This window comes from Cricetulus griseus, chromosome 4, assembly GCF_003668045.3.
Source record: "Cricetulus griseus strain 17A/GY chromosome 4, alternate assembly CriGri-PICRH-1.0, whole genome shotgun sequence".
Classification (NCBI taxonomy): Eukaryota; Metazoa; Chordata; class Mammalia; order Rodentia; family Cricetidae; genus Cricetulus; species Cricetulus griseus.
Window position 1 is genome coordinate 75,820,948 of NC_048597.1, and position 26,045 is coordinate 75,846,992.

Here is a 26,045-nt window from a genome sequence, read left to right on the forward strand (position 1 = left end):
GCCTTGTCCTTGTTGTTCAATTACCCAAGGTGTAGAAGTACCGAGTGTGTGAATGAGAAGCTTAGGCTGCTGGTATCAGATGAAGCAGGAGAGCCAGACACACTGCTTCAGAATCCTGGCTCCCATTTGCCTTGGTCTCCCCCATGAGAGAAAGGAAGGTCTTGTACACCATGCCCTCTGGCGGGTGGGAAGCCCTGTGTGGCAAGCCCAAGCACCAGCGGAAGCCCTATCTGTAGCCTTGTTTCTAGAACTGTGTGCCTCCCTGTCTTCCTTGCAGTGTGTAAGAGCCGCAGAGCTCATTGGCACCTTCGTCAACCCAGAAGTGTTTCTGAAACTGATCTTAGCCATGCTGAAGAAGGCACCCTCTGCCTCTGGCCTCTTGATCCTCGCATCTGTCATCCAGGGATGCCCCCAGAACACCCTCCAGCCGCACCTCAAGGTCATAGCCACAGAGCTGGCCCAGGAGCACATCTGCCAAGGGTCTGAGAATGTAAGTGGGTACCTGGAAGGGTAGTGGGCACCAGGGCATCCTGGTGCTGGAGAAGAGAGGTAGCCCTACTGGCCACTCTCTCACTGTAACTGCTGATGGTGGCCTGCCCAAGGGCAACAGCACACCCAGATGCCAGTGACTGGGACAGTTTGGGACACACCCCTCTCCCAGGAGAGTCCATCTGGCCTTGCTGCTGTGGGTGGTCATAGGTTGGTGGCATGGGTCTGAGGGAGTCCTGGGTCTACCCTGGAGATGAGGGACTACATACAACATCAAGACTGGATGAACAGAAAGAACACCCTCAGGGATGACCAAGAACTCATTCTGTCACTGTCACTCAGCACCTGAATCCTATGTTTGAAGTAACCACTTGTGGCCTAGCAGACAGGTTCGCTGTAACTAAGCCAGAGCAGCCTGGCCCTCAGCATTACTGCTGGGATATGTTCTGGTTGTTTCTGCTGAGGGCAGAATGAAGGTTGTTGTCTTGGATTGTGTTAGGCATACCCCCTTATCAAGTACCTTAATCCTCTTGATGGGATACTAGGTTCTGCTCACTGACCAACCAACCTGTTTGGGCCTTGATGCACCTGGAGGTGGCTCATCTCTGGCAAAGCTGGGCTGGAGGGAGGGACACTGGCCAACAGAAGTCAGACCTGGTGCTCTGTCCAGCAATTTCTGTTGCCCAAGTAAGAGACTCATGGGTATAGTGCGGAACAATTCTGGCTGTCCTGGAACTCACATTGTAGACCAGGCTGGAATTGAACTCACAGAGTTCGGCCTGCCTCTGCCTCCCAAGTACTGGGATTAAAGGTGTGTGCCGCCACCACCCGGCTTTATAAATCATATTTATGGCTTGCCTGTTACTGCCATTCTTATTTATTCTGTGCCCTACAGAACCTGTGGAATAGACATGGTGAGGAATGATAAAGGATACGAATTTTTGCCTTCCTACAACCCATGGCCAGTTCTTCACAGGCTCCCACTGGTCACCCAGCCATGGTTCTGTAGCAAATGCACCTGAAGCCAGAGGAGCCAAGTATGGGCAGCTTAGCCTTGGGCACTTATGTCAATCAGAGAGCTTGTGGTGCAAGCTAGACAAGCACTCTACCAGCTAAGCCCTAACCTTGGCTCCTCTGTAGGTATTTTAAGTGGGTCTAAGATACACAGTCATTTCCACAAATATATGTTCCTGGTTAAATGTGAGGTTTAGGGGTTTTGTTTTTAGGGTTTTTTTTGTTGTTGTCGTTGTTGTTCCTATGTGGCCCAGGTTGAAATAACTGCAATGTAGCTGAGTTTGGCCTTGAATTCCTGATCTCCCTGCCTCTACCTCTTTGATACTGGGATAACTAGCCTGTGAATGAAGAATAAAATGAAAGGAGGACATGACTGCTCCTAAGAGGTTGAGGTTTTTTATTATAGATACAAAGGGAGCAGAGGCAGAGATGTCTGGGAGAGTCCAGAATGAACATGACCGGCAGACTAAACCAGGTGATGTGGGTGGGGGAGCCAGGGGGCCAAAAGGCCAGCATAGTCAAAAATGGCTGGGTTATATAGGAATCAGAGAAGCCGGGGGGGGGGGGGGGGGCAGCCCAGTCTCTGGACTGGAGAGTTTAGGGTAGAGGGCAGAGTATGCTGTCCAGAATATGTCAGAATGCTGAGAGAGACTGTTCTCTCTCACCTAGGAAGGCTGAAATTCCACAGGCTTCTTTTTGCATTCATGTCCTTTGCCATTCCTCTACCATCTGTATTTCGCAGGTTCCACAGAGCACAGAATAAACAGGAGTGGCATTATTTTTAAGTTTTAAGATACCTGTGAACTGGGCTGGAGAGATGGCTCAGCGATTAGGAGCACTGGCTGCTCTATCAGAGGTCCTGAGTTCAATTCCCAGCAACCACATGGTGGCTCATAACCATCTGTAATGAGATCTGGTGCCCTCTTCTGGCCAGATCTGTAGGGATGCATGTGTTGTATGTATGACAGAACACTGTATACATAATAAATAAATAAATCCTAGAAAAAAAAAAAAAAAGCCAGGCATTGGTGGCACGTGCCTTTAATCCCAGCACTCAGTAGGCAGAGGCCTACTCTGAGTTTGAGGCCAGCCTGGTCTACAGAGTGAGTGCCAGGATAGGTTCCAAAGCTACACAGGGAAACCCTGTCTAAAAAAAAAAAACAAAAAGAAAAGAAAAAGAGATATCCAATAACACTTCACAAAATATAATATTGGGGGGCTGGGGTTTAAGACAGGGTTTCTCCATGTAGTCCTGGCTAGCCTCAAACTCAGAGATCTGCCTGCCTCTTCCTCTAAGTGCTGGATTAAAGGCATGCACCACTACCACCTGACTCTATAAAATGTATTCTCAATCCCTCTGTAGCTTCCCTTCTGGACCACCTGTACCCTTCTTGGTGGATGTGCTCTGGTCAGGGCCTGGCAGTCCGAGGGGGGCGGCGGGTAGTGGTGATGGCAGCAGCTCTTCTTGCTCTAGTCGCATGTGTGGGCCTCACACTGGCAGTGGGCTGCGGACGGAGGGATACTGATTCCCACCAGTCTCTTCCAGAGTCTCTACCTGGAACATCTGCTGCTGTGTGTGCAGGCTTTGCTGTCTGTGTGTCGGGAAGACTGTCGTGCCGCCAGCCTGCAGCTCCTGGAGGTGCTGGTGACAGTAATGGCAGTCTCAAGTGCCGTGGGCCTTTGGAAGAAGGTAAGGCTAACAGCACCCTACAGCTACAGTCTTCACAGGAAATGTCGATGTCTTCTTTCAGTTGAATTCCATGCCTGGGGCAGGCTTGACGAGCAAAAGTGAAAGAATTCAGAGCATTTAGAAGGAGTCACTCACAAGGTGGCCTCAGGGAGTGTCCCCTCCACCTACAGACCTGTCTGTCTCCTATCTAAGCATGAAGGCTGTTTAATATTGGGACCCTGAGCCCCTAGCACTCCCCTCCCCCAAATCTACTGAGGCTTCAAAGCATTCCTGTGTAGCCGAAAGCTGTAGAGAAGGCTGGTGGCCGTCCTGCGGTAATGGCAGCCCAGCCCAGCATTTGATGTTATTTCTGTCCCCTTGACTTATAGTTAAGCTTTTAATTTTTGTTTTGTTTTTGAGACAGACTTATTGCATAGCACAGGCTAGCCTTAAACTTCTGAAGACAAGCTTCCTGTCTGAGAAAATAAGGTGGAAAGTGACTGAAGTAGACACTCAGTGTCAGCCTTGGTCTCCACATGCACATGTGTATATAGCCTCATGGACACATACACACCCATGGACACACACATCCCACAGACATAACACATCTTTACCATCCCCATGGGCCTCAAGAGCCGATGGGACCAGATGCTGCTTCATCAGGGTGAGCCCAGAGCAGGGCTCTCAGCCACCTTCATGGGCCTGCAGAAGGCTTGGGTGTCCTGTGGAGTCCCGCCTAAAAGAGCCTTTCCCCCTCTTTTGTTAGAGACTTTCTCAATTAGAATTCTTCTCTTTGAAGACAACCTTTGCAGAGGGTATGTGTCATATGTCATCAAAGACAGCTTGTCACTGATAGAGCTATAAATTCTAGCAGAGCTGTGCCTGCAGGCCACAGGAAGGAAGCCAAGCCCATGAGGTCAGGAACAGAGATACAGCCCCCTGCCCAAGCCCCAGATGTCAGGGACTGCCTAGTGTATTAAATCCCAGGAGGTAGCTGTGCCTCTCTCCTTAGCTGCCCATTAACTTTTGTGGGCAGAGCTGCCAGCAGGTTGTTTTTACCTTGAGATCTGGTCTGAGAGCTAAACGAAGGAGAATGAGGGCAGCCATGGTTTTATGGTTTTGGAGATTTAGGTGGTGGTTTCATTGTGTGTGTATAGGATGTTCTGGGATGGGACCCAAGGTCTTGCCTATATTAGGTGTGTACTATGCACTGACATGCATTCCCAACCCCAATTCCCTTTAGTAGTTTTGTTGTTTTGTTTGGGGGTGTTGTTTGTATTATTTTAGGGGTGTGTGTGTGTTACGATAAATATTTCTGCCAAAAGCCGCTGAGCCCCATCGCCACGTGTAAGCTTTTCGCCAGCCGCCCACCTGAGTTAGGGCCCAAATGAATACATAGAAAGTTGTATTAGGTACAAAGCTGCTTGGCCAATGACTAGGATTCTCATCTGCTAGCTCAGTCTTAACTATCATAAATCTATATATGTTATAAGACTTATCTTATTGGACGCCTTAATGGCGTCCCTCCTTGTTGTGGATCACATCGTGCCGCAGGAGCAGGAGCAGGAGCGGAGGGGAAAAGAGGGCCCTTCCTGTTTCTCCTTCGCTTAAATATGAGTCTCCTTGCTATGTCACTTCCTGTCTGGATCAACACTTCTCTACTACATTTCCCATAATCCTCTTTGACTCCTAGTCCCGTCTACTTGCTGTCTCATTGGCCCAACAGTATTTTATTTAACAATGAAAAAGATAAACATACACAGAAGTACTTCCTCCATCATCTCCTCTTTTCTGTCTAAATAAAAAGGATAACTTATCTTTTATAATAACTGAAGAAAACTATAACTATCTGTCTTCAACTCTATCAAAGACTACAGAAGGATAATATATAAACTCTAGAATTGACAGAGACATCTTGCTATCTGGTCAGTCACCCAAAGTTCCTCTGTGATGTTGGGGCATCCATCTTCAGCCTATAGGCCATAGTGTGTCTAGCACACTTCTCCATTTCAACAGGAACCGTTTAGTCCTGTCTTGTTTTGTAAGTTTAGCAGTCACTTTCTTGTGGGTCCTACATGTCCAGTTTAGACAGCAACAAACATTCCAAGCAAGAGCAGTTTCTTGCTCAAATGGCTAATCTTGCCATGTTGAAAGCAAACTCCATAATGAGTTTCTTTGATGCCCATCCTCCTTTCTGACATAATTGGTGTGCCAGGAGCAGTTGTCTTACTGCCAAAAAAAACCCTACACCATGTAAATGCCATATTTCTGTAGGTCTTTGAAAGGTTTGAAGAATACCGAACTATCTCAAATACATCTCTGTATATCTAGAAAACCTAACTAACCTAATTATAAGTTCTGACTATTATAGGTAAAAGATCTGTATAAACAATACCTAAACAAGAGGAGACATATCACAAAATTGACCTTAAAGTTGTATCAATAAATGGAAATCTATACCAATACAAAGTATTCATTCCTATATCCTATTCCCCTTTTATTTATTTAAAAAGAGATTGACTATGTTTATTATTTATAACTAACCCCATTTAAATGAAAACAAACATTTATAAACAATATTTGGGATATGGGCGTCCTTTTTAAACTGCTTTCTGTTGATTGGGGACGATGTTTAGATACCATAGGGATCATGATAAAACATAGAAACCCGACCAAGTCCTTGTTTTTGTAGTCTGTAAGGCTGTATCGTCTCAGCTTTAGGGGGTCTTGCTTCATCAAACCATATTAGTCTGGAAGGAATCCACAGCTTTTTATTTTCTGTGGAAATACAAGCAAAACCTTTATTTCTAAGTAGCCTGTCCTTAGACATAAATTTTGAAGTCAAAGCATTTTAAAAATGTGTAAGTTGGATCAATTTAGCAGCAGTAATTCTTTCCTCAGCAATCAAACAATTTAAAGACAACAGTATGGCATTTAGTATCCAAATTTTCTGTATATTTTTCATCTCTAGCTGTCTTTTTTATTATTCTACTTTTACTTCCTTTTGTTTCTTTTTTTCTGAGACAGGGTTCTATGTGGAAATCCGCCTGTCTCTGCTTCCTTTAGTAAATGCTACTGGCGTTGGCCATCATAACCAGCTACTATATTTCTTTCTGTTATTTTTTCTCTCACAAGCCCATATATATTTTTAAATGTAGTGTAAACATTAAGTGGTTTTTCTTTATCTGGATCTGTCTTTATCATCTTAGGAGTGTCAAGTCCAACGCCCAAGAGCGCAAGAACGGTGCAAGCATATGGAAGCTGTTACAATGCTTCTCAGCAGCCTGACAGGGCAGGCTGTGGCGGCAGGTTTTTTTCTTTCTCTGGAAACCTTGGGGCATGGGGTTATCCCACTCATTGACACCATTCTGTTATGATAAATCTTTCTGCCAAAAGCTGCCTGAGCCCCACTGTCATGTGAGCTTTATGCCAGCCGCCCATCCGAGTTAGGCCCAAATGAATATACAGAAACTTGTATTAGGTTTAAAGCTGCTTGGCCAATGACTAGGATTTCTCATCTGTTAGCTCAGTCTTAACTATCATAAATCTAAATCTATATATTTTATAAGACTTATCTTATCGGAGGCCTTATTGGTGTCCCTCCTTGCCGGTGGCTCACATCCTGCCGCTGGAGGAGGCGAACAGGAAAAAGGGCACTTCTTGTTTCTCCTTCTTCTTCTTCTTCACTTAAATATGAGTCCCCTCGCTATGTCACTTCCTGTCTGGATCGCATTTCTCTACTACATTTCCCAGAATCTTCTTTGACTCCTAGTCCTGTCTACTTGCTGTCTCATTGGCCAAACAGTATTTTATTTAACAATCAATAAGATAAACATACACAGAAGTACTTCCCCCATTGTGTGTGTGTGTGTGTGTGTGTGTGTGTGTGTGTGTGTGTGTGTGTGTGTGTGTGTGTTTGCATGTTTGCATGTGGGTATGAGCACAAGTGCCCTCAACGGCCAGGGATATTGAATCCCTAGAACTGTATTAACAGATGGTGTGAGCTGCCTGACGTGGGTGCTGGGAACTGAGCTCAGGACCTATGCAAGAGCTGTACATGCTCTTAGCTATTGAGCCATCTCTCCAGCCATGAGTTTTTATTTTTTAAACAAGGTCTTGCTATATAGCCGAGGCTGACTTTGAACTCTTGATCCTCCTGCCTTAGCCATCTGTGTGCTGAATCACTGATAAGACTATAAACTGTAGCAGTTTCTTTTTTTCTTTTTTTTTTTTTTCTTTCTTATCTTGTGTGTGCATGTGCATGCAAGTATGCAGGTCTACACATATGCATGGAGGCCAGTGTCATTCCTCTGGCACCATCCACTTTGTGAGTTTTTTCTTTATCTTTTATTTTATCTTTTTAAAGGGTTTTTTAATTTGTGTATGTGTACATGAGTGCAGTATCTGAGGGCAGAAGAGAGCTTTGGATTCCCTGGAGCTAGAGTCATGAGTGGATGTGCCCCACCCATCATGAATGCTGGGAACTAAGTTCGAGTCCTCTACAAGAGTAGTATGTGCTCTTAATTACTGAGCCATCTTTCTAGCCTTACCTTGGTTTTTGTTTTTGTTTATTTATTTGACACTCTTTTATTGGCCTACCAAGTAGGGCCAGGCCAACAACACTCCCACCCCTCCCCTGTCATTTTCTCTGCATTGCTGAAATTACAGGCGTACACTACCATGGCTGGCTTCTTGAGATCAAATTCGGGTCTTCATGCTTGCAAATAGTTGAGCCACTCTGCCCCATCCGCCAGTGTCTTTAAGACTACTTTGCCCTTGTCCATGTGTGGTCAAGCCTCTGCTAGCACTCATACACACACGCACACGAGTGTGCACACACATCTGGGCTCCTTGAGTGGATGAATTTGTGTCTGTTACTATTTGCTATACAAACACACAGACAAAGGCAAATCTATATATGAAAGTGTTGTAGAGAGGGCATGTGGGCCTGCTGCAGCCCTGCTGCCTGCTCATTGGAGGGCTTCTGTTATATAGACCTGCCTCCTGGTCAGGTGTTTCTGTTTAGCAGGTAGTTCCTGTATGTCATGGACCTCAGATGACAAGAAAATCTCCAAGAATGTTAACCTTTAAAAAGTGGACTCTAAAGCGGGGCAGTGGTGGTGCCCGCCTTACATCCCAGCACTCAGGAAGCAGAGGCAGGCGGATCTCTGAATTTGAGACCAGCCTGGTCTACAGAGGGAGTTCCAGGATAGCCAGGGCTACACAGAGAAACCTTAACTTGAAGAAGAAAAAAAAGTAGACTCTAGGGTGCCAGTGAGGGGGCTCGGCAAAGTAAAGCTACAAGCCTGACGACCTGAGTGTTATTCCCTGGAATCCACATGATGGAAGAAGAGAACTGACTCCTTCAAGTCATCTTCTGACCTTCTCACGTGCACATGGCATGCATGCCCTCTTCCCCACAAAGTAAATCAATAAACATAAATGAAAAGAGAAATGGGCCTCAACTAGAACTCGGTTGGAAGAGTGTTTTCCTAGTATGATAGAGCATAAAGTGAGTGTGGTGGCACACACCTACAGTTCCTACTCAGAAGGTAAGAGGGGCAGGAGTGTTAGGAATTTGAGTTGTCTTTGGCAATATAGTAAGTCGGAGGCCACCCTGGCTTACATAGATCCTTTCTCAAAAAGCCCCCTCAAAAAAGAATTTTTAATTTAAAAATTTGACTGGTCCCAACCTTTGTATATCCTTTTCTAGGCCCAGAAGACCATGGACACACTGGCTGAGGTGGAGGACATCCCCAGCAGTCAGGACCTCTACCGCAAGCATGTGGGTGCACTCCTGGAAAGGCTGACAGCCTCGCATGGCGAGTGGACAGTGCACTCTGTGCAGTTGCTGAAGTTCACTGTAGTCCTCACCCAGGCAGGTGAGCCTCAGGACACTGGCCTGCCCAAGCCAGGCTGCAGCTGCACCATCCTCACCATCATGAGCCACAGAACCTGGGCTTGAGCCAGGCCTAGTTTTTGTTTGTGTGACAGGGTCTTGCTACATAGCTCAGGATGGTCTCAAAGCAGTTCTACTCCTACCTTGGCCTCCCACATGTTGGAGTCCCACCCCTTCTTTTGCATCCTTCAGATACTTCTGTTTTACGATATTATTTAGCATCTCCAGATACATTGGCATGTGGCCCTGAGACCTCAGTGTTCCTCTCAGTTCTCACGGAGGCTCTGTGCAAGTGAAAAGAATTGCTTTATAATCCTTAGTGGGGTTTTATTTTTAGTTTGTTTTTAATATTTTAATGTCAGGTGGTCCAGCTCCCTTCACAAATCCCACTTGAGCCCCCAGCTCTGGGGAAGAGAGGCTGTAGATACAACAGGCATAGCCCCCTTCCCATGCTCCAGCAGCCCAATATGGCAGATGACACAGTGTCCTTTGTAGTTATGGCAGAAGGTATAGTTTGCTTCAGTTTTTCAGAATATGAACAATTCAGAAAGCAGAGATGACTGAAGCAATGGCTCAGTCAAGTTCTTACAGCACAAGCATGAGGATTTGTGTTCAATCTCCAGAGCCAGTCATAAAAAGCCAGGTGTGGCACTGGAGAGATGGCTCAGCAGTTAAGAGCACCTGCTGCTCTTGAAGAGGACATAAGTTTGGTTTCCAACACCCACACAGTGGCTCACAGCTGCCTGTAACTCCAATTCCAGGTGATCCAGTGCCCTCTTCTGGCCTCTGCAGGCACCAAACACACACATAGTGCACATACATACATTCAAAATAGTCATACATACAATAAAACAAATATTTTTAAAAGCCAGACACAATGTCATGTTCTTGTGATCCTGGCACTGGAGAGGCAGAGACAGGAGGATCTATGGGTCTTGCTGGCTGGCCAGGCTACGTGACTGGGACCCATAGGTGCTGTGAGACAGGCTGTCTTGAAAAACGAAGGAAGTGAAGAGCACTTGAAGAAAACACCTGATATTGAACTCTGGCTTCCACATGTACACACCCACACCAGGAAATGACAGCAGAGCCGGATGGTGGTGCCACACGCCTTTAATCCCAACACTGGGGAGGCAGAGGCAGGCAGATCTCTGTGAATGCTAGGCCAACCTGGTCTACGAATCGAGTTCCAGGACAGGCTCCAAAGCTACAGAGAAACCCTGTCTCAAAAAACTAAACCAGGGAGGAGAAGGTAGGAAAGATAAGAGAGCAGAAATGGTGAGCTCATACAGCAAGCCATCTCATACCCTGAGAAGTCCTGCTGTGCTGACTGAGGTTGCCTCTGGGCCTGTGAGTGCATATCATGGGAAGGTCCTTCCACATTCCTCAAGACCCTTTTCACCCTTGGCCTGTGTGAGTTGCAGCGGGGCCCTTTGTGCTCAGTTGGGCTGCGAGTAAGCAGTATTGCTGTAGTTCTGGTGTGGTCTCCAGCTCTGCCACACTCAATATAGTATGTACTCTCCTTTCAGGTTGGCCCAGATCCCTCTGGAGACCATGTCCCACCACCCCCTAGACCCTAAGCTCCTGGGTCTGCTTGGTGCTTGGGAGGTGGGTTATGGGCATGAAAACCCACACTGGGGGCCTTTAGAGTCTTTTGCTTTGACTTAACTGAGATGTAAAGACCAGAAGTACAAGAAGGACTCATTTAAGGCAACAGCTCCTCCCATCCCTGTCAACATTGGTGATAACAGCACTGTAACAGGGGCTGGTGTCAGACCAGAGCACTGGCTGGCACACTTGTTGGCATTGACCAATGGCAGAATAAACCCAGGGGTCAAGCTAGGACCATGGGCAGAAACAGGAGCTCAGGGTGCAGCTCCATGCCCTGCTTCAAGTCTTTGTCCCCCAGAAAAGCTGGACCTGCACTACTATAGAGCACATTTCTCTGGATGGTTTTGTTTTGTTTAGAAGACAGGGTCTCGTGCCGCCAAGGCTGGCCTCAAGCTTACTATATAGCTGAGGATGAACCTTGAAGTCATCCTCTTGCCTCCTCTCCTAAGTGCTGGGATTACAGGTTTCCACCATCATGCCCACTTATTCAGTGCTGGGCTGGATCCCAGGCTCCCAAGTGTGCTCGGCAAATACTACAACCATGGAGGTATAGCCCCAGCCCCTCACTAGGTGGATTTTATCTTGAAAGGCATTTTGCTTCTCACAGAAGTTCAGGTGGGAATGTCAGCTTCCCTCTCCTCTGTATCTACTTTGTTTGGTTTTTCGAGACAGGGTTTCTCTATGACTTTGGAGGCTGTCCTGGAACTAGTTTTTGTTTTTGTTTTTGTTTGTTTGTTTTTTGTTGTTGTTGTTTTTTGTTTTTTTTGTTTGTTTGTTTTTGTTTTTTTTGGTTTTTCGAGACAGGATTTCTCTGTGTAGCTTTGGAGCCTATCCTGGCACTCGCTAAGGAGACCAGGCTGGTCTCGAACTCACAGAGATCCACCTGCCTCTGTCTCCGGATTGCTGGGATTAAAGGTGTGGGCCACCACCGTCCACAGGACACTTGGTTTTTATTTAGAGTGCTGGCTCATCAGCTGCAGGCTTCCAGACATCTGTCCTTTGATGTTAACGGAGTCTGGGCAAACCCCTGGCACTTGCCTGTGCTGCTTGGAGCAATCCTCTGGCACTCCACCATTCGGGAGGGAACCTGCTTGTCTCATCAAGCCAACAGCTGCTTTTCCCAGTTTCCCTTCTCTTCCTCAGACCCACACAGCTTCAGGTAGACAAAGCTGCTGCCCCCTTACCCCTAGCCATTTCCACTGTACAGACCCTGGACACATTGGTTTGAGAAACCGCATCTCGAAGCAGGAGATTTAGGTGACTTGGCTCTTTGTCCAGGTGTAAAATTAGCAAACTGTGTCTGGGTTTATGCTAAAATAGGGCAAAAGAAGGCACAGCTGGGAAGTGTTTGGGGGCATGTTCTGGCATGTCAACCATATATGACCAACTCTAGAGGCTGTACAGTTCCAATCACTAGGCAGTGAGCCCTCAAGTAAGAAGTTGCCTCATGACGTCTTTGTGACCCTGGGGGAAGGGTGAGGGAGAAGGGAGCAGGTCTCATCTCTTCCATACAATAAGGCTTAAGAAATGGTGGGCAGGCAAGCTTTTCGTGACTGATTTTGGTGCGTGTTTTCAGAAATTTCTTGACTTTAGATTTGCGAGTTTGGTAAGTAGGCCTGTGAGGATAGCTCTGTCTCTAAAGTGCCTGCTTTGCAAGCTTAAGAGTCATCCCTAAGCTCTTGTAAAACTGCCAGGCATCTTCTTCTTGATTTGATTTGTTTTTTCAAGAAAGGGTCTTTCAGTATAGCCTTGGCAGTACTGGAACTTTCTGTGTAGACCAGGGTGGCCCCAAACTCTGATTCACCTGCCTCTGCCTCCTGAGTGGTGTGATTAAAGGCATTTTCACCACAATTGTGTAATCCATTGGATAGAGGCAGGCCAATCCCTGGGGCTCAATGGCCAGCCAGGCCTGTGAGAGACCCTGGCTGAAAACAAGAAGATGGATGGCCACTAAGGAACTATTGGAGGCTAAGGTATTGTCTCGAGTTCAGAGCCAGTCTAGGCTACAGAGTAAAATCCTGTGTCAAAAGAAAAAGAGAGCTAGACAAATGGCTCAGCCATTAAGACCTCTCCCAGCACTTAGGAGGCAGAGGCAGGTGGATCTCTGAGTTTGAGGCCAGCCTGGTAATGAGTTTCAGTAGATGGTGAGACCCTGTCTCAGAAAACCAAAAAGAAAAAGAAAAAGTTTGGAGGTTGTAAAGAAAAGCCAAGTTTGTGTCTTGGTCACATGATAAGGGGTTAATCTTTGGTTAGTGTCCTCAGCAATTGGGAGAGCATCATGGCAGGAGCAGGAGCCAAAGCACTGAGGCTTCCAGGGCAACATCCCCAGCACTCCTGCTCCTGTCTCCTACCAAGTCAAAGAAGCCCGGCAAGCCATCAGCTTGCTGCAGCCCCTTCCCTCTTTTTTTTCCAGGCCCAGCTGTCGGAGAAGCACTGCAACATGTGATTCCCACCCTCAGAACCTGTCTCCAGCCCACCACAGACCCGCACATGCGCCTGAAGCTCTTCTCCATCCTGTCCACGATGCTGCTGAGGCCTAAGGACACTGTTGACTCTCAGGGGTAGGTCAGGCCTTAGGACTGTGTAGAGCCCACATGAGTGTTGGATGGGTCCCCCATCTTCCCATGCTGCCCTGGGCAGGGCCCCCGAGGGCTAAGGTGCAAGCTTCTTGGTGGTCTGTATCCATAGCATCCACCCTGCTAGGTAAACAGTGGGCTTAGTGAGTGCACCACAGAGACACAGGCAGTAAATCAAAGTCACTGTAGGGGAGTCATTAAAATTCCATTGAGTGAGAAAGTTTTAGGGCACATTAACTATTAATGGCTTCTGTATCAGCTGTTCTGGTTTAAAAGCCTTTTGGTACCTTTCAGACCTAACAGACATGACTGAATTAGCATTGATGGTAAGGCTTAGGGGCAGCTTTCTGTTATCTCAGAAGAGCTCAGAGACAGCATTGCAGCCTAATAGCCTCCAGTTTTATGGCTTTGAAGCAAAGGAAAAGTCGAACAAAGAACTTAGGAAAGAACAGGCTCTGGGTGATTGGGGAGCAGCCCATGTCCCAGAAACTCATCCTGGAGAAGACCACACACACACACACACACACACACACACACACACACACACACACACGGGTTGGGGGGGAGGAGAGAGAGATTAAAAATATTGCTTTCCTTCATATATTGGGCAGAATATAAGATTAAAGTCATGCTGGGACCTCCCAAGGCAACCCTGGGTCTTGAAGATGTAGACCTGAACACTTTGGCCCCGGTTAAAGACAAGGGTACACCTCTCCTATGTCCCTCAAACAAATCTAACATCACAAAGTGTGGTCAGCACTTTCCCTGTGACTTGGTCATTCTAACCTTTCCCCTTCAAATGCACTCCTAGTGTGGGGCTGGCTGCCAGCCTCTCATACTGCAGGAAATTCTGTTTCCTGCTATCTGCAAAAACCTCAGGGCTGAAAAGGGACCATAAAAAGCTATTAATGAACATCTTGGCAGCAGGCCACTGAGCCGGCGTATACATAGGATTGAGTGAGTGCATGGCAGCCTGGGCTGCCACTGGTCTGTGGCCCTCTCCACATGCAGCCCAGTGTACTGAGGAACAACAGCCGCCCCTGACCCACAAACACAGCTGCCAGGTTTGGGCCAGGTTCCCAAAGACCTCTCAGGTGATGAAGTCAGTCTAGAGAATCCATTTGTGCAGACGAGTTACTGAGAAAATTGCTACTGTTTGGGTAGTGATGGTTTGAAAATGACATTGTCTTACAGTTTCTATTGCTGTAATGAAACACCATGACCAAAAGAAATCTGAGGAGGAATTTATTTCGCTTACGATTTAAGGTAACAGTCCATCAACCACTGAGGGAAGTCATGTCAGAACCCTGGAGACAGGAGCTGATGCAGAGGCCATAGAGGGGAGCTGCTTACTGGTTTGCTCCTCATGGCTTACTTAGCCTGCTTTCTTGTTTTGTTTTGTTTTTTGAGACAGGGTTTCTTTGTGCCTTTGGAGGCTGTCCTGGAACTAGCTCTTGTAGGCCAGGCTGGTCTCAAACTCGGAGATCCTCCTACCTCTGCTTCCCGAGTGCTGGGATTAAAGGCATGTGCCACCACTGCCCTGCTCAGCCTGCTTTCTTATAACACCCAGGACCAACAACCCAGGGATGGCCCGTCAACCACTAATTAAGAAAATGCCTTACAGGTTTGCCTACAGCCAAGCCTTTTGGAGACAGTTTTTCAATTTATGGTCCCTTTCTCTCAGCTGACTCTAGCTTGTGTCAAGTTGACCCAAAATTAGCCAGCATGAATATCATTTGGTTTTGATTTGTAGATTACAAAATGATAGAGTAAAAGGTTATCCAGGCAGGGCTCAGTCTGGCAGCTCAAGCCCCTGCTAGGGTTTAGAATTCCCAACCTAGGGAAGGCCATGTAGAAATACATAAATTAGTAGTTATGGGTTAAGACAAAGCTGCTGGGCGTTGGTGGCGCACGCCTTTAATCCCAGCACTCGAGAGGCAGAGGCAGGCAGGCGGATCGCTGTGAGTTCGAGGCCAGCCTGGTCTCCAGAGCCAGTGCCAGGATAGGCAACAAAGCTACGCAGAGAAACCCTGTCTCGAAAAACCAAACCAAAACAAACAAACAAAAAAAAAAAACAAGAATTAAGACAAAGCTAGCCAATAAGAAGCCCTAGCCATCAGCCAGCAGTTAATGATTAATATAGTGTCTGTGTGCTTTTTGGGGGCTGAAGGGCAGTGGGACTTTGTGGAACACAACAAATTAGTCCCCATAAACTCATAGGAAGTGACACTATCGGGAGATATGGCCTTGTTGAAGGAAGTGTGTCACTATGGGGGCAGGCTTTGGGGTCTCTTTTGCTTAAGCTTTGCTCAGTGTCACAGTCTACTTCCTGTTGCCTTCTGATCAAGACATAGCTAGCCATGTCTGCTTGCAGGCCACCAAGCTCCCTGCCATGATGATAGTGGATTAAACCTCTGAAACTGTAGCCACCACCTCAATTAAATATTTTCCTTTATAAGAGTTGCCATGGTCATGGTGTCTCTTCACAGCAATAGAATCCCTAACTAGGACAACCGTGGTTGAGTGTGTTCAAGCCAGACCATCCTAGTTAAGTTTTCCTTGTTCACCTGCTCCCTTCCTTGCTCAGCTCACAGATTTTCAGCCTCCAGAAGAGGCCCCAGCTGTTGTTGGGAACTTCTTCATAAGTTGGTGCTCTTTTGCCTTGGGTCTTCTCATGTGCCTCTCACCTGGCCTCCCTACACATCAGTCTAGTTTCATTCCCAAACTGCAGTGTGTCCTTCCTCACTGGCCCTCTTGTTCCAGACAGTTCCATGGCTACTTGGAGATGGTAGTGAATGACATCCTGGCCCCCAACTTGCAGTGGCATGCAGGGAGGACGGCTGCAGCCATCCGGACAGCTGCCATATCCTGTCTGTGGGCACTCACCAGCAGTGACGTCCTATTGGCCAAGCAGGTAAGGACATCTGTGGCCATCCATTCTAGTTGTTTGTCTACCGGGTACCATGAGACTGTGCAGAGCTGGGTCTTTCAAGTAGCAGTGGGGGAAATTCTAAGGGAAGCTGAGACCTGGGGGGGTAGGTCGAGGCAGGGCCTAGGTCTCAGTGCCCTGGTTGTCACAGGTGCCATCTCCTTGAAGGATCTGGGATCTGGTCTCTGCCCTAGGTTTACAAACTTAGTTTCTTGTCTTTTTACTATGATGACATATGCTGACAAAAGCAACTCAAAGGGAATGGGCTTTTTCTGGGTGACAGGTAAAGTTACAGTCCAAGGCAGTGGAAGCTTGAAGCAACTCATCATGTCCACAGTCCAGAAGCAGACAGTGCATGGTGGCGAGTGCCTTTATTTGGGAGGTAGAAGCAAGTAGATTTCTGAGTTTAAAGCCAACTTAGACTACGTAGCTATTTCCTTCTTTGTGTAGGCTGACTGTATGCTGTCCAAGGTTATATAGTGAGACCCTGTCTCAAACAGAGAAAATAGACCACAGTGAATATATCTGCTGCTCAGCTCACTTTCTCCATTTTATATCACCAGGACCACAAAGACCTGGGATTGGTCCTGTCCACAATAAAGATGGGTGTTCCCATATCGAATATTCTTTAAGTTTTTTTTCCTAATATGTGTATGTCAGCACTCAAAACATTTCCAGCTGGGAGTTGATCTTAGAAAGGTCTGGAGACATTTCCTATTGCTTGTTTCATCCTGGGTCTTCAAAATCAAGTGTATTTTGCAGCTGCAGTGAATTGTGATGTGACTCTGGCTGGCCATGACTCCCAATGCGTGGCAAGTGTATTGGACAGTGCTGATGGTGGGGGTTAGCAACAGATCTCAGACTTACAACCTGGGTTTGAATCTTGACCCACCACTTAACTTCTCTATGCTCTGGTTATCTGTCTAAAATGCTCCTTTGACTCTTAATGGCTAGTATAAAGAATAATAGGATTTTCCAAGGAAAGCCTCAGCACCATGTCTGACACAGTGGGAGCTAGACGCCCATGTGCCAGGCATTGTTTTATAATTTACATGGTTAACACTTAGACAGCTATAGAGTCAGGACTAAGAAGATGACATGCCATCATGAGCACCTGAGTTTGGATCTCCAGCATCCATGTTTAAAAAAAAAAAAAAAGGCATAGTCTCATGGGTCTATAACCCTGGCACTGGGAGGGCAGAGACAGACCCTGGAGTTCACTGATGAGCCAGTCAAAGCCAGTCGGTAAGCTCTGGTTTTAGAGATCCTGTGATCCTGTGTCAACATCTACAGTAGAGGCTGGAGAGATGGTTCAGTGTTTCAGAGCCCTTCCCCTCTTACAGGGGACCAAAGTTTGGTTTCTAGCACCCATGTCTGGTGGCTCACAATCACCTATAACTCCAGGGGATCTGACACCCTCTTCTGGACTCTGAAGGCATGCCCATGGTACACATACAGACAAGCAGGTGTGCGTGCAAACACATACACACACACACACACACACACACATATGCGCACGCGCGCACGCGCACGGGAGGAATTGGGGAGAAAGATGGAAAATGATAATGGAAAATGCCTGGTGTTGATTCCTAGCCTCCGTAAGTATGTGTACACATATGCATTATGGCTGCTACAACTGAACACATAATGTAGCATGTATTATTGAAGATTGGTGCCAAAGCAAGTTCTCCATCTGATACTGGTTCAATGGTCTTCTAAGTCACTGTCAATTTCTAGCAACACAGACAAAATAGCTGGGGGTGGCAGGCCAGACCTTCCCTGCTATTAGTGTGACTAGTGAAGTGAATCAGAAGACTATGGAACTATAGAGAACTGATGCTTCTGCTTCTGCCCAGGGAATGCAATCCCAGAACTGTGACAGGCCTCTCTGCCAGCCACTCACAGTGTATGCACGCCCCCTGCTGGCAACAGAAAGTTATCTCATTCTCACTCCATATGAGTAGGTAGAGTTTGAGAACTTCAACTGATCAAATTAAAACAGAAATTGTTAAGATGATCTGAAATTCAGAGTCAGGATCTGGACTAAGGAACACTGGCTCTTAGAGAATGAAGTCGTTCTGATCCTAGATAAGCTAAGAACAATTAAAATGGCAGGCAAAATCTCACTTTGTCCTGTGATTCCACCTCCCCACTGGGTGCCCTAGCCTGTCAGCCCCACCATCATCCCTCGGCCCTGCTCTCTTTATTTATTTGCCTTTATTTCACTATGAAAAGGCCCATTTCCAGGGACCCTCCTGCTTTCCTAGAAAGTGGTGCAGAAGCAGGACTGCCCCCTGCAGATCCACTAGGTGGCAGCACAGTCATAACTGCCACCAGGTCCTCACTCGAGAGCCTGCTGCCACACTGCCTGTCCCTGGGGGTGCCTTCCTTCTCAGCTGGGACCTCAGAGGAGGGGCCTGCAGCTCATCTCACAATCACATATCTTACCCATCCCTTTCACCTCCTTAGTAAAGGTGATGCCTTCCTGGTGACCACAGGAGCTGTCTACCACACAGGATGCTTACAGACCCTTTCAGCCTCCTTTCACTGACTCATGCCTCCCTCATCCTCTTGTCCTATAAAACCTTCTATGTGCATCTAAATGTGTTTTTATCTCCCAGGCCTGTCCCCTATTACAGGTCATTCTCCAGCCCCTCACTGGGGGATTTTAAGCAAGAACTCTGTGGCTAATTTATGCTCCTAACCCTGCTTTTACTTTTTAATTTGGGACATGGTCTCAGTAAGATTCCTCAGCTGTGTTTGAACTTCTGTAGCCCAAGCAGACTTTGAACTATGAATATTCTGCCTCACCTTCCAGTGCTAGTTAGGATGTCACAGGGCTGCTGCCACTTTGCCCAGCTTTTCCTGCTTTGAAAACAAAACAAAATTCCCTGTCATACCCTGTAGCTCCCATCATCTCCTGCCTCTTTTCTCCATGGCTCCCCTTTAAGAACTGCCACGCTTCACATTGTACTTTAGTAGGGCAAAGGGTTTTTTTTTGTTTGTTTTAGCAGTGTGTCTGTCTGTCTGTCTGTCTGTGTTCATGACAGAAGCCAACTTCTGAATATCTGTCCTGGCTTTTTTTTTTTTTTTTTTTTTTTTTTTTTTTTTTTTTTTTGTTTGTTTGTTTTTCGAGACAGGGTTTCTCTGTGGCTTTGGAGGCTGTCCTGGAACTAGCTCTTGTAGACCAGGCTGGTCTCGAACTCACAGAGATCCACCTGCCTCTGCCTCCCGAGTGCTGGGATTAAAGGCATGCGCCACCACTGCCCGGCTTCCTGGCTAGTTTTTTGTCATCTTGACACAAGCTAAGGTTCTGGAGAGGGAAACCACAACTGAGAAGATGCTTTCATGAGATTTAGCTGTTAGCAGACAAACCTGGAAGGCATTTTCTTAATCTGTGATAGATATTGGAGGGTCAGCCCACTATAGATGGGAACACCCTGGCTGCTGGTCCTGGGTTCTGTAGGAAAGCAGGTCGATCGAGCCAGTAAGCAGTACTCCTCCGTGACCTTCATGTATTAGCTCCTGCCTCCAGGTTCCCTTCAGGTTTGAGTTCAAGATGGTGATTCAGGATAAGCCAAATAAACCCTTTCCTTCCCAAGTTATGGTGTTTCATCACTACAATACTAACCCTAACTTAGACAACATCAGAAGTCATGCCTCACATGCTGCCTGCCCACTGTGGTTTTTGAAGCAGGTTCTTACTGACCTAGCACTGGCCTAGCAGGTAAGCAAGGCTGGCTAACCATCAGACCACAGCAATCCTGGTGTTTCACTTCCCTAGCACTGGGAATACAGACGGTTTTACCACACCCAGCCTTTACATTGGTACTGAGGGTTGAACTAAGATCCTGGTAAGTACCGGGCAGTGGTGGTGCACGCCTTTAATCCCAGCACTCGGGAGGCAGAGGCAGGCAGATCTCTGTGAGTTTAAGACCAGCCTGGTCTACAAGAGCTAGTTCCAGGACAGCCTCCAAAGCCACAGAGAAACCCTGTGTCTCGAAAAAAAAAAAGAGAGAGAGAGAGATTCAAGTCTCTTCTAGGTAAAATTTGATAGCTGCATTATGTTGCAGATAGGCGTGCCTGGCAGAGAGCACTGACGAGTTCTGACAGTATGGGTAGCCCCAGATGTCCTCTCACCCATTTGTGGCTTGCAGGTGCAAGAGGCGCAGGAGACCCTGATGCCACAGGTGCTGGCCACTCTAGAGGATGACTCCCAGACCACACGCCTGGTCTCCTGCCGCATCATTAGCGTATTTCTCAAGAACTCAGGGGATACCATGGAGCCAGAGAAATTCCTCAGGGTCTATCCTGGTAAGACACTGAGAGTTGGGGGGTACACAAAATTATTTAGTAACTTCTTCTGTAGTCAGACATAGAAAATACTCCTGATTGAGTTGATGCTGGGTATCCATATACCACAGTTACAAATGAACCATCCCTGACGGAGCAGCCTGCATGGGAAGCAAAGAGAACCACTCTGGGCATTATTGGATATGGGTCCAGGACCTGTTTCTAGGACCACTAGGGTGTAGCCCATAAGGTTGAGAGACCCTCCTCAGAGCAGGAATTGTGTCCAGGTCCCCAGTCAAAAAGATAAAATTTAAAACAAGAAAAAAAAAAGTATGGAATAAGGCTTCTGCCTTCCAAGTGTTAGAGAAAGCAGTCTACATGGAACCAGGCTGGTGGGACATGATAGGGACAGCCTTAACTATCTGTCTAGATGGGACATGATGAGGATAGTCTAGAACCAGCCTGAGCACCAAGCAAATTATAGCCAGAGATAATGAGGATGTCAAAGCCAACAAGCTCCCAGAGCAGCCGGGCGATGGTGCCCCACGCCTTTAATCCCAGCACTCGGGAGGCAGAGGCAGGAGTATCTCTGTGAGTTCAAGGCCAGCCTGGTCTACAAAGCTACACAGAGAAACCCTGTCTCGAAAAACAAACAAACAAAAAAACAAGCTCGCAGACGGTAGCCAGAAGCAGGGGGAGGTCTGGAATATTCTTTAGGAGCTGACCAGGGACAGTGCTAGGCAGCGACTAGGCACGAGAGGAACCGATACCCCCTGAGAACAGTGAGTGTGAAGGAACAGTCTTACCAGGCAGAACAGTAGGTGTGAAAGAACATGGAGAAAACCGGTGCAGCGGTGATTGATTCAAGGTTAGCTTGCTAATACGGCTCCCCAAAAAACTGAACTGAGGACATTGTAATGGTTGGTGGGTGATCTTCAGGACAGATGACACTATAGAGGGTTGAGGGACAAACTCTTTATAGTTCTTACTTAAAATGGTTTAATATTGTCTAGAAGCTAAAATAATAACATCCTTTAGAAGCAAGTTAAGACCTGGCCATTCTTGCACATTCCTCTAATCTCAGCACTTAAGAGGCAGAAGCAGGGGGAATTATTGCAAATCTTAAGCCAACTTGAAACACATAGAAAATTTCAAGCAGCCAGGTCTAGACAGTGAGACCCTGTATCAAAACAAATAAGAAAGCCAGGTGTGATGGCACACAGCTGTTATCCTAGCACTTTGGAGGTGAAGACAAGAGGATCAACCTTAGCTACATGAGCCCACATCTCAAAAGAAAAAGTCCTAGGCTAGGCATGGTGGCGTACACCTTTAATCCCAGCACTTAGGAGGCAGAAGCAAGCAGATCTCTTGAGTTTAAGACCAGCCTGGTCTACATAGCAAGTTCTGGGCCAATCAGGGCTAACTAGTGAGATTATCTTTTAAATAAAAAAGTCTCCCAAGTACATTATATGAACTCTGAAATGACTGAAGGAGAAATTAATGAATTGAAGGCATTTGGCTCCCTAAACAGCCTCTGGGAGGAGAAATTCAGGCATATTCCCTGAGGGAGGAAGCTGAGGGTGGCTTCAAAAGAGATGGATTGAAGGCAAACTCAGATTCTCAAGCCTACAAATAAAATGGCTGAGATAGGAGGGGCCTCTGCCAGAACCTCCACAGCCCTGCAGGCCTCACCGCTGTCATCTCACATGCTTTTCTCAGTGTTCTGTCTTATTGTAAGTGTTTTCTTTCCACATTGGGTACACCTCCTGCAGTTATAGCAAACACAACTCTCCAGCACGTTGCTACTTCTCAGTGTACAGGAGACTGTTGGAAGGATGTTCCAGGATGGGTACAGGTGCATCCAGGGCCAACTTTGAACAGGGGACAGGTCCCAGCCTAAAGCATCAGTTCTGCCAGAGTTGCTCACAAAGAGCAATATCAGCTTCCACCAGCCTATTCACCCTTGTAAGTTAGCCCCAGTGAAAGTCAGCTCTGCGTAATTCCAACATTGGTCTGGGCATGCTCAGGCCTGGGATGGGTGAGTCCTTGGGCTCAGGTTTTGTGCCTCAGCCAGCCTTGCACGCTTGAGTCCCATTCATTCTCCTCTGTTATTCTAAGGTGTGGTAGTCTCTCCTGTGCCTGTCCAAAGTATGCAAGCAGGACTTCCCACTGGGCTTCTAATCATCTTACAGCCAGAGCCCAGCGTTCTGGAAGGACCTGGGTATCCCCTATGAGTCATTCCAGCAGTTCCCTGTCCTGATGCTCCTAGCAGGAGGCCTTGCATTCTGTGTGTGTAGTCATCTTTTCATGTCTTCAGGGCTAGCCTGCTCATGAGCTTTCAGATACAGGTGAGAGGCAGCCTGCCCTGGCCAACACTCAGCTGTTGTCCCATTTGCCCATTCTCCGGAAGCTTTGTGCTGTAGAAGTAGGTTCCAGAAATTGCCTTTTGCCTCCTTTGGTTATTGAGATACGTTTAGCCCAGAATGTCAAACCTAACTAGGCTTCAGACTTACAGCAGCCCTCCTGCCTCAGTTTCCCAAGTGCTGGTATTGCAGCTGTGTGTTCACATCTGTTCCAGAGAGGACTTTTTGTTTTGTTTTCCAGGTTGTGGGGAAAGCCTAAGTTTAATGAAACTCTTACCCATTACTTTAAAGTTTCTGTCCCTCAGGAAAGATAGATCTGTTTTTGACATCAGACAACCTGGTCAAGGAATTCCCACAGAGACAAACCAAGGCTGACACAGTTGTCATGTTGACCTCAGGCTCTTTACCCTGTAGCAGTTGGGAGGAAGGCTCAGCTCCATGGCAGCTGATAGTGTCCGGTGTCCATCTGGGTCTTGGAGGTCTCAGGGCTGTGGGGACTAAACAGGAAGTGATGCGCCATCTGTTGAAGATGCTCACTGCTGAAGAGTCTCCCTTGAGGGGTGGGTTCGCAGGTCCCCAGAGCAAAGGCCCTCCATATCTGCAGGTTAAAAGCCCTGCCATACAGGCAGGTCTCTATGAGTTTGAGGGCTGCCTGATCTATAGAGCTAGTTCCAGGACAGTTAAGGCTGTTACACAGAGAAAACCTATCTTGAAAAACAACAACAACAACAAAAAAGCCCTGTCATAAATCTGTCTCACCTATCCCCTCCCCACAGAGCTCTTGAAGCGCCTAGATGATGTCTCCAACGACGTGAGGATGGCAGCTGCTTCTGCCTTGCTCACCTGGCTGAAGTGTGTGCAGAGCTCTGACGGGAAATCCGCCTATCAGAGCAGTGTTCAGTTCTTGTACAGGGAGCTGCTGGTCCATCTGGATGACCCTGAAAGTGCCATCCAGGACACAGTCCTAGGTGAGCTCTCCAGGGCCCACTGCCTCTGGGTTCTGGTAACCTGAGTTACTGAAATAGAAATTAGTCGAGATGTGTGTGTATGTATGCGTGAATGTTTGCCTCTGTGCGTGTGTGTGTGTGTGTGTGTGTGTGTGTGTGTGATCACATGCATACATGCATGAAAGTACCCATGGAGTCCAGAAGAAGGCATTGGACTCTCTTGAGTTCAAGTTACAGGTGGTTGTGGGCTGCCATGAGATACTGAGAATCAAATCTGGGTCCACTGAAAGAGTAGCCAGTGCTTCTGAGCCATCTCTCCAGCCCCCATTCTTTTCAATATTTGTATTTATCTGGGCGGGGGGGGGGGGGGGGGCACATGTGCCACAGTATCATGGGCATGGAGATAGAAGACAACTTGCATTAGGTTGATCTCTCCCTCTGGCATGTGGATTCCAGGGATGAAACTGAGGGTGTCAGACTAGGCAGCAGGCACCTTTACAGTCTCAAAAATACAAATAAATAACTCTGACCTCCATATATATGCACACGCATACATACATATATACTATACACACGTGCCCACAGACCAACAAAAAATAAGATTAAAAATAATGAGAATACTTTTGCAAATGGCTCAGCATGTACAGGACACTTTGTGGACACTGCTGTTTCAGAAGGAAGGAGAATGGGATGATAGTCTTTTTTTGGGGGGGGGAGCAAACACTGTAGACTGATGCTTCCAGATAGCCCCTACACTGCTACATGGGGGGTGGGGAGTGGGGCGTGGGACCTCACCCTCCACCCTCTGAACATAGTGCCCAAGGCTTCAGGAAGGAAGGTGGTTTTCAGCCCCATGGATCTACCCAGCAACTCTAAGGAAAGCTGTCAGCTCTGTACAGCATGAGGTAGGCTCCCAGCCCACTGCAGCTGGACTAAGGGTTCTGTGCTGTCTTCTAGAAGTCCTCAAGGAGGGCAGCGTCCTGTTCCCAGATGTGCTGGTTCGGGAGACCGAGGCCGTCGTCCACAAACACCGATCATCTGCCTACTGTGAGCAGCTGCTGCAGCACATGCAAGCCATGGCTGCCGCTCGGTGACCGTGTGCAGCAGCCACTAAAGGGCCCCAACCGTCTGAAGAGCAGTGCGGGTGGCCTGGAGACTATGCATTTAAGGCAACCATGTCCACAGCCCAGGCATCCTTGGGACCCCACCAACCGCAGACGGTGCTTTGAGCAGCAGCTTCTCTTTCCCAAGCAGGTTCTGGGATTTTGTAACATGCCTACTATACACAGAGGCCTCAAAAAGCTACAATTAAAGTTAAGTGCCCCATCCTTGCCAGCTTCCCAACTAGCTGCTTGAATATAATGTTTTTAAGGCTTCCTCGCAAGCCCCAAGAGGTCCTGGCCTGCTTCCATGCTCACCAAGGATGCTCTTCATGTTGCAAGAAAGCCAAAGCAATTGTAAAAACAGCCATCCACTTACTTTGGGCTTTGTCCCATCATCCTAGGCTGAAGAGAATGCCCAGTCTTGACTCACTGATGAAGTTTCTCCTGATTTTTTGTTTTGTTTTCAACATGGTTTTTCTATGTAGCATTGGCTGTCCTGGAGCTCCCTCTTAAGCTCACAGAGATCCTCCTGCCTCTGCCTCCCAAGTGCTGGGATTAAAGGCATGGGCCGCTACCAACTGACTTCTCCTGACTTTAAATACACTGGAACTTGCAATGTGGGTGCACTTCTCCTGGCATTTCTGTTTCTCAGTATTAGTGATGCCCACAGATAAAGGATAAACTAGGAAACCAGACCTCGTCCCTACCGCTGGCTTACAGCAGTCAGTAGATAGTCATTCCCCGTGTCATTTCCACCAAGTGCCTAAAACGTTTTTAAGTGGATGTTTATCAGCAGCCAATATTTTTGTTAAGACAATGGGAAGAATGGGGAGAGGTGTTTCCAACAAATTTTAACATTTCTGCTTTGCCGTTTGTGGAATTAAATTATTTATTAGTTACTTTGTGTTGCCATCTGTGTGATTTGACAGATTACACTACATTGTTGGAGACAGCTCCTGTCTCCATGTATCAGCCTCAGGGTGACCTAGCCTGAGGGACACTGGCCATGGCTCCATGGGCCCCTCTGGTGCCAGTTAACACTGCCTGTGATACGCATTCTGACACCAGTGGTTGGAGTGCCCAACAAGACTGGGCCATCACCAAGGTTAGCAGGGCACCCCAGCATGGCCCTGAGTGGGGCTGGGCATCCAG

The 26,045-nt window shown here is 47.3% G+C and overlaps 1 protein-coding gene across 1 annotated transcript in view; it reads left to right on the forward strand.

Annotated features, from left to right (window-relative positions):
- Window positions 1–25,793, forward strand: part of Dnaaf5 (dynein axonemal assembly factor 5) — a 40,017-nt gene extending 14,224 nt beyond the window's left edge. Inside the window, exons 6-13 of the mRNA XM_027413454.2 lie at window positions 278–490; window positions 3,050–3,193; window positions 8,886–9,054; window positions 13,096–13,243; window positions 16,022–16,172; window positions 20,345–20,501; window positions 23,620–23,811; window positions 24,748–25,793. Of these exons, the coding sequence (XP_027269255.1) occupies window positions 278–490; window positions 3,050–3,193; window positions 8,886–9,054; window positions 13,096–13,243; window positions 16,022–16,172; window positions 20,345–20,501; window positions 23,620–23,811; window positions 24,748–24,884 (1,311 nt within the window). The 3' untranslated portion in view covers window positions 24,885–25,793. The remainder of the gene's footprint in view (window positions 1–277; window positions 491–3,049; window positions 3,194–8,885; window positions 9,055–13,095; window positions 13,244–16,021; window positions 16,173–20,344; window positions 20,502–23,619; window positions 23,812–24,747) is intronic.
- Window positions 25,794–26,045: the final 252 nt, after the last annotated feature.